We start from the raw sequence: 9,491 nt of genomic DNA, 5'->3' as shown, positions 1-9,491 counted from the left end.
AGAGAGAGAGAGAGAGATTCGTTTCGATTAAATATAAGATTCTTTCTCTTATATGTATTTTTCTGTTTCATTTTTTATGTTAATTGGAATGATATAAAAATAAATTATAATATAAAAAAATTTCCATTTGAAAAAATTTCAACAAAAAAATTGGATTGTAAAATTTAAATTTTTATATATTCACTATTATTTCGTATGTAATATGCTAATAAAATTTGAATAAAAAGATTAAATTTTTTTTGCAATTATAAAGTTTTTTAAAAAATGAGTTTTTTCCAGTATGTTTACATTTAACGCAAAATAATTTCTAATAAAAAATATATATAAGAAGATTTAATTAAAATATTGAGTAACTATAGTTATTATTAACAGTTTTATTAGGAAATTGTTTTGTAACACTTTTAGATAAAACTAAAAAAATATGTTATTAGTGGTAAATATATATGTATATAACTTATTTAAAACTTCTTCATTTTGAGCTTTCCAGAACTCAATGCCAAAATCTGTAGTAGTAGCTTGACAATCAAATGTTAAAAACTAATATTGAACAAAAAAACTAATATTGAAAAAAATAACTAATAAATGCGTGAAGAAAATTTCCCATCACATTTATTAAAAACTTTTTAAAATATATTCTAAGTTCTCCAAATAGATTCGAAAGATAGATAAAAATTAATGCTCTTTTTAGTAATTAGATTGAGTTCAATCTCGTTTGAAATGATCCTATAATAGAATCAGTAAGCCAATTTCAGAAATTTTTTATTCTATAAGTTTTAAATTTCACTAGATCAGATGGTAATTGTTCGACCTTAAACATGTCGCATTATGCTTAACTGAACTGGGAAATCCAGCGATCTGGCCGATTTGTTCCTACCGTTAGGAACTATTACGTCACCACAATCACAATTCCCTTCCTTCTCGTCATCATCATTAAGCCCAAAAATCTACGTGTGTGTGCACGGTGTAATGGTGTAATAACGCAGGACACGCGGACGAAGCACCAATTCAAGCAACACACCTACAACAGCCCCACCTTCTGTGACCACTGCGGTAGTCTTCTCTATGGTGTCATCCACCAGGGCATGAAGTGCCAAGGTATCATATGATGAACGAAAAAGAAAACGAAATCAATGGAAACTGAAACGTACATCTCAGACGCAATTCACACACTCAGAGACACATTTCTTTCAGAAACAGTTATCCAATGAGGGTGACACGCACACACACACACACACACACACACACACACACACATACACGCGCGTGCGTACACACACAGCTATACAATGTACAGTACACTAGTTACACATTTTTCTTTTTCTTTCTGTTTTCTTGGCCCAACGTGGTGTTGCTTTGTCTTCGTGTATTCCTGTTGTATTCCTGTATATTTCTTGGTCTCTATCTCTTGCTCTCTCTCTCTCTCTCTCCTTTTGTAAATAATACTCGCTGTAAATATTTCTGCGCCGTATCTTCGTCACAGGTGGATGCTAGAAATCCGATTAATCGCGTTAACAATGATCGCAGATGAACGCCGCAGCGGACGATTGCCCTCCCTGTTCGCTCGCGTTCCGACGTATCTGCTAATGCGATTAGCGGTGCTTTTAATTATGTACACAGTCTATCCTTGGACGTGGATTTTGCACTGATATTGTATAGTCTGTTAGGTGGCTTTTGTACGCATTAACTGCGTCTCTCTGTCAGCAGGAGACGATTCACATGTGGCTCTGTGTGTGTGTGTGTGTGTGTGTGTGTGTGTGTGTGTGTGTGTGTGTGTGTGTGTGTGTGTGTGTGTGTGTGTGTATGCGCGTGTGTGATGTGTTATGTATGAATTGTTACATCTAACTTGCATAAGAATTATGCACTGTGAAAGGGATATTATTTTATCACAGTGAACTGCCTTGCACGGCAAGAAAAAACAAGGAGAAAAGGAGAGAGAATATAATTATACATAAATAAAATCCGGTGACAAGGTTGCAAACAGAAGAACGAATATAATATTAAAGAAGATCACATTGAAGGAAATATGACTAGATCTCACGTTTCTAATGCCTCTCTCGTTCTCTTCTTGTCCTTCATTAGGGAGTGCACCTTATCCAATTTTTACATATTTTCCTTTTGTTGCTCTCCTCGAATATCAAAGTGCATATAAAACGACCTTTTGTGCTTAATATCTCCTACATTTAATATTCAGCTCACATTTATTCGAGATGTATATATCCACATCTGTGCTCGGCTCGAGAAATAAGCTGCTTCAAAAGAAAGCTTTTTGTCGATAATGAACTTATCTTTGAATATTTGGGTCGATACATCAGGTGTTCTGAATGACATGAAAGAAAAGGAAAAAAAAGGAAAAAGAGAGTTCGCTTTGATAATTAGTACGCGAGCCGAGCTACGTCGAAAGCGTATTTAGTCATCGATGCCGAGCGCGAGTTACATTTTTCTTTCTATGGAATTTCCCCTTCTATCGAAATTGTGTAGATAATTCTTGTATAGTTATAGTGTAAAAAAAATATTATTCAATAGGACTATCAGTTTATCGATATGCTGACCAAGTTTGCATCTATTAAATAATATCTGTGCAATCGTTTTTGTTTATTTATGATGTGTATAAATGTGTGTGCGTGTGTGTGTGTTGTTGCGTGCGTGTGTACGTGTGCATGATGGATGATAAAACTCTATATATGCCTAAGAAGGAAGATAGAAACTAGAAGCCAAGTTTATGAATATTTTAATATGTTAGATCGATATATATAATATTTATAAAAAAATTAAAGTTATTCCAAAAACACAGGATTTAAATAATTACATAAATATCGAAAATATTGAAAAAATTCTAAAATTTTTAGTTATATATTTATGAAGCGTTCTTCTCTCTGCTTTTCTTTTTCGTGGTGTTCTTAGGCGTATGTAGATTGATGATCTTCTTACCATTCTGTGTCTTTTTCACTGTCACGAGTTTCTGTCGTTGCACCGTAACTGCACAAAAGTCGTGCACTTTTCTGCTGTATTTTCTTGATGTGATTTTCGCTGTATCTTCTCGATGTGATTCTTCAATGTATTTCCACAAGTCGTCATTCCTCGTTTATCTGACGTCATTCTTCGTTTATCTCTTTTTTTTCTTTCTCATTCTTTGTATGTTTGCCCTAAAACAATATGATATTTCTCGTGTGTTTCACAATTTATTCATATTTGAAACTCTTTATTTCCTTGATAGTTCGCGATGTTCTTGTGTCGCGATCTTCTTAATGCATATGTCTTAATTTGACCCAATGAATTATCGATTTCTCAATATTACTCACGATTTATCGATCGAATTTAATTTCTGACTCGGTCGTTGCTCGGTCATGATATTTTGAACTTACTTATTTATAACTGAAATTCGCGGCTACGATTTTTCAGACCCAATTATTCTCTCAAAAGAATTTCCTAACTATGAAACAACTTATCACTTGCGAATTTAATTTAGCGTTCACCTGTAAAAAATTTTATAATGTTTTTTCTTCGTTAAGAAAAATTAATAATAAAATTTTTTATAATTTTAACTTATAATGAATCAGTTAATTCTTTGATCGAGAAATTCTTTGTTTTATTCATTCTATCAAGATTTAAAAGTAAAGTTTATTTAAGTGGAGGAATATTGTATGTTTTCAGTAAGTTTTCATTTTCCAGTTGGAAAATAGCTGTTTATTATTAAATTGCGAATGTTTATTATTAAATTGCAAAATTGCGAATCTCTTAATTGAATTTATAATTTCAAAATTAAATGCATATACATAATTTAAAATGATGAACGATATGACATATGTATAAAAATATACAACCTTGATTATAATATAACATTCTTAATTTATTGTATTTTCTTAAAAAATTTCTAATGCTTGCAACGCAATAATGAATAAATAATTATGATACAGAGAGGTGCTTATAAAATCAAAAATAAAAACTTGAAGTCTGTATTTTAAGAAACTTTAATATTAATTGAGTGGAATTATTAATTTTCTGATGGCCAACGACAAAGTGGGAAAAAAATGATGTGCAAAATTGATGTGGAAAATCTAGTTTCTGAAGTTACACGGAGTGAAGCAGTTCACATAGTTTAATAAAAAGTGTGTGAAAGTTTAAAATTTTCTCTTCAAAGCAAAATATATTTTTGCGGAACTCGAAACGATAATTTTTTCGCTGAGTTATGTCAATCTGAAAAAAGATACAGCCATATGTATTGTAAAGCATCTTCAAGTTTTTGTATTTTCTTAGAAAAGGCGGTAATAAAATCCGAAAAAAAAACTAATCAAATGTTTGAAATATTATACAAATAAATATTAATTTTTAATAAAACTAATTTTTTATTTATTTTTTTAGATATAAAACATTTATGTCAATTTGTGGAGGTGCTTTATGTACTTTTGACTATGTAGATTGAACATTTCCATTGTATGCGAATGAATGGATAAAGAGCATAATAGATATCTTATATAGCTAGCTTTTCCTTCATAGATTATCTCATGTGATTCGCTTTTATGCTCCTCGAGCACGTTTATCATTTCTTCGTTGTGTTGAGCAAAGCCATCGCGTTTTGCTAATCTTTTCACTGCGATCAGCGGCACGCGAACCGCAATTTTGCACTTTGTCGATGCAACGATAAAACCAGTACGGATTAATTCAGCCCTTACAAGGGCTTAAAGGAGCATCTTTTGCGATGGTGATTGTCCGATTAGCAGAAGAATGATGATTTGCGCATTCAGTTGTTCAAGCAGCGTTTAACAATTTATTGTATAAAAATGAGACCAAAAAGGAAATGAGTACAGAAAAAGAAGGACTGGCACAATTCCAAGATATATATATATATGGCGTATTGTAATTAATTAATCTAATTTCTTCTAATTTCTTCATTTCTAACTACTAGGTTTCTTCGTTCTTAAAATTAGCTACATTCCGTTCGTATTGTCGTTTTTATTGTTGTCGACGAAGGAAAGATGATTCTCTATAAGTTTTTTAAGTGTACCCACATTCTATATTTTGTGGTCGAGGATTCTATTTCGGATTGCTGAAAATGCTGCGATTGGACTCTTTATAATCATTTCTGTTGTGAAATCTCGATATTGTCCGCGTTGTCAGTCTCTACGTCAGTTTCAAATAATTTTTATCGTAGTAGGAAACTGATATTTAATACATGCAAGTATATTTTTATGTTTTTGCGTAAAAAATGCATCTTAAAGGACAATGGATGGATAGTGACGTCTGTCGTATTTTTATCAAACCAGCACAATAAATTATCTATAAATAAATATAAATATAGAAAAATAAGTTTATGTAAACATGAAAATATATAGAAAAATATTTGTGTAAACATTAAAATAATATTTATAAAAGATAGATTGACGTTGTATATTATACAAAATTATATTTGCCAGATTTGAAAAAACATTCATACAACTTCAAATAAAAAAGATTATTAAGGAATATAAAATTTCTTAATGCAGTTATAATGTATGCTACTTTGCTTATCCTTTTAAGGATAATTTTTTGATACTATAAAGAATGTATTTTATCTTTATATATTTAGTTATGCTTTTATTTCACACGATTTTAATTCTAATATTCTATTTAAGCCTTTATCATATTGTGTGATGAAAATATAATTCGAGATTCCAAGAAACTTCTTTTTCTGACGATTTCTTTTTCGAACTGGATTATAATCAGGAGCAAGCAGAGAGAGTGAAGCTCTAACGAAGGTACCCAGATGCACTTAGGCGATAATCACGGATGCATTCGTAAGGCTGTGACAAAGGTCTCGTCTTTTTACGGGAAATGTCGGTAAAGGATTTTCTCAAAAGACAAGCTAGCACCCGGTACGTCAAGAAGAGAGAAAGGCAGGAGCAAAAGACTGGCGTGGAAATTAATTAAACGATTGAGTCTACGACCCGGAAGAAAAGGCTGGAAAACGGAAGCGAAAGGCCTGACATTGCACAAAGGTCTTTTGTACATCGCGAAAAAGAGAAGACTGCTTTCTTCAAAGAAGCTTTCATACGATGCTATTGAATTAAATTTTCAGTACTAGTTTGAAAAATTCAGTATATTATATTTATAAGATCTTGTATATCTTGAATAATAGATTTTTATTTGTGTTGCTTCTACATCGTGAAAGAGAACATGGAAAAATGTATTACTTGATGTATAACTTGAGATTAATAATATAATAATTTCTATTTATCTCTTATGCAATAAAAAAGAAGAAGCGGAATATATATATAGTATAGTATTTCATTATAAATTAAATTTAATTATTTGCTAATTATATTCTTGCATGGGAGTTTATTCAGATTTTTAAATCAGATTATCAAAATTTTATTGATCCCTCATCATTGGTAGATATTGACAGTTAATACTGCATTTTTCTACTGACGTTTTTTTCTACTGAGAGCTTTGAGTGAAAGCCTTTCCTGCACCGGATCCAAGAATAACGCAACTATTGACCAGCTCGATAATAACTGGTGATAGTCTGCCCACGTCGATATCTCGTGAAACTGATTTTTATAGTCTTTTATGCAAGGAAAAATATTCATAGTAACGACAAATTTCCAATTGACCGTCGTGCACGCCACAAGTTGCGCGCAACCTTTCAGGACTGCACAATGTCTGTAATGTCTCGTTAGGGAATTTTCGTGTTACATTGTGTGTTATTCTGTTTTGAGTCTTCTCGCATACCTTTCTGTGAAATTATACTTTTCTTCGTGCAGTTAGAAAAGCTCGTTGAAATCGTTTGTATTCACGATACATTCAGATTGAAAGGTAGTTACATTTTGAATTTATGACATTATGACATATAACTTATGACATACAACACATATTGAAGAATGCGATTGCATAACATTCTCCAAGATGAGGATGATTGCTTTTTCATAAAGCGTGTTGCAATAATTATTTTTTTGGAATTACAGAATGAATTAAATTCTCTGACTACAACACAAAAACACAGGGATGGTTTATTTTGCGCCATTGTCTGTATTGCGCCAGATTCCGTTTGAGCCAAAGCGAAAGTTTCCTTTCGATTTGTCGAACTGCAAACAGTAAATTCATTTTATGGCTAAAACGAGAAACATTTGCTTTGTATGTCGATTAGGAACTTGGCACATACAGAACATTTAGATTTATAAATCGTATCCACAAGCGTATCAATATTTATAATGACTTAGACTCTGTAAAAAGAGTCCAGTTGCACCTGTGCGGCACACTCTCATTAACGACGTTCATCGTGATCGTGTGCGCCATCTTGTCCTTAATGTTCATCATCACGTGGTCCACGTGCACGTATCCCCTCTTGTTGCTTCTGCATCACCTCAGCTTTTGGGAAAAGATCGCAAAAAAGAAAAGAATAAAAACAAGTTTTAGGGTTTAAAAGGGAAAGGGGAAATAGAGAATGGGTTTAATGTCTTTTTCCCGGAGCTGGATGTCCCGCTTTGGGGTATCGATCGGCATATAGCCATCGTCCGCCTTGATTTCTCCGCCACACAGGATCAGACCACAAATGAAGGACCGGGCTTCCCCGGGCCCCTATTTCTTGTTCCCAGGCGAGCCAAAAGCACAAATGGGAGGTTTTCACGTACCTGACGCCGACCTTCTGCGACCACTGCGGCTCGATGCTTCATGGTATCGCCCATCAGGGACTCAAGTGTTCAGGTAGTTAAAAAGCTAAGAAATCAAATCACATGTGTCAACAATACGTCAAATCCATCAAACGGTCAGATATCTCGCACATCAATCCCGCTCCTCCACCATTACCATTAATTCCAGTCATAGCTTCACAGGAATTTGACCATCTAGGTTGCCCGAATATCTGTTCCGATAGGATGATCGATTTAACGGGTAGGCCGAAATTCAGATATCAATTTTAGACCCGAAATATTAAATAGCCCGCGATTTTTGTGTTGATATAATAAAACGTCATGTAAAAAATACAATAAGATATACAATTCAATGATTCGATAATATGAGTAAAGGTGATGACAGGACATTTACATTATTGATATTGTTACGTAGTAAAAGAACAATCGCGTTACAGTTTCACTAAAGCGTTTTAATAGATAGTAGATATTGGTATTATGGAAGGTAAAGCGAGAGAGAGAAAAAAATGCCGATAAAAAAGAATATCGAAAATCCATCGATGGTGCGAACAGGTAATTCGTTATACCGCTATTAATAGCTAACGTATCGATATCGCGCTTTTCGTTGCACTCGTTTCGTGCACTTCGGAGACCCAATTGTAAGCTTTTTAAATTACGAAGCCACGCTTTCGAGCAGTATAAAAAAAAATACTCGACAAATTAAGTCCTCTTTCTTTTTTTCATCTCGTGGTGCATTGAATAATGGTGCGCTTTAAAATAATTTAACACGGTACAAAAAGAATTGATATTTCTAGTTCCAACATAAATAAATCATTGATTGAATGAAATCATTAGCGTTAGCTTTATCCAAAGATTCAAAATTTTATTAAATTGCAACATTATTAGTAAAAATGTATAGAAACAGATTTTTTATTTAGTGTATAAAGAAAAATTTATAGTGTATAAAGAAAATAAAACAGTAATAACTACATTATACTTTAAAAAAATTAAAGCGGAAATTCATGTTTGATTTTTTTATTTTTTACTTAGGCTATATTTATTTAAGCTTTTTTATTTACAATAAATGATTTGAAATTAAATGATTTTATGTGGCATTTATTTACGTTCTTTTTTGCTAAGATATGATTTCTTAAAAGTTTGCAAGTTTTATTCATGCAATCAAACAATTTTTTATTCATCGCTATAATATATTTTTTATAAAATCTTTGAATTTGTATATTAATTATTAAGGTAAAAAAAGATGACGTATTATTTTTATTGAAAATATGATAATTTGATTTGAACATAAATGAATACAGCCTAAGTGAAATAAAAAAATTAATAGTTCAATCCACATTTTAAATGTGTCAAACGAATTGATTGAATGTTTGCATGGGAATATTGGGTAGAAATAGATGTTGAGCTAGAACAGTATCGACTTCAGAAGTAACAAATGTTTCTTGTATAATATTTTCTTCGTCGCTCGTGACATTTCTTAAAAAAACAAGCTTCGGAAATGTATGAATCAAGTGATTCGAAATTTCCAGTCACTTTTGTATCGAAGATATATTCAGAGTCGTGTGTCGAAGACGTTTGTTCAACATCTCACTCGGATAGTAACTTTGTTCAAACAGATGAATATCTCGAAAACTACGCCTCGAGGTGTAGTTTTTACATTTATAAATCAATCACTAATATTTGAGAAAATCTAACGTGAAATTATCAACGGATACGTAAAATTCCAACATTTGTAAAAAAATTAAAATACATAATATATAAATTTTTTGAAAGTATTTTTGACAAAATTCAGAAAATAGGTATTTTTTTATCGTACAATAATAATCGTGTTATACAATTATTTTATTTGTTTTTCTCAATTCTTACATATAT

General features: G+C 32.0%; 1 protein-coding gene across 1 annotated transcript in view; it reads left to right on the top strand.

The window, feature by feature from the left end:
• Nucleotides 1–9,491, top strand: part of LOC105627224 (protein kinase C, brain isozyme) — a 65,706-nt gene that overhangs the window by 43,190 nt on the left and 13,025 nt on the right. Inside the window, exon 4 of the mRNA XM_012208511.1 lies at nt 984–1,095. Within this exon, the coding sequence (XP_012063901.1) occupies nt 984–1,095 (112 nt within the window). The remainder of the gene's footprint in view (nt 1–983; nt 1,096–9,491) is intronic.

This window comes from Atta cephalotes (assembly GCF_000143395.1).
Source record: "Atta cephalotes unplaced genomic scaffold scaffold00008, whole genome shotgun sequence".
In the NCBI taxonomy this organism is placed as follows: Eukaryota; Metazoa; Arthropoda; class Insecta; order Hymenoptera; family Formicidae; genus Atta; species Atta cephalotes.
The sequence above is the reverse complement of the archived record's forward strand: the minus strand, read 5'-3'. Positions and strand labels throughout refer to the sequence as shown.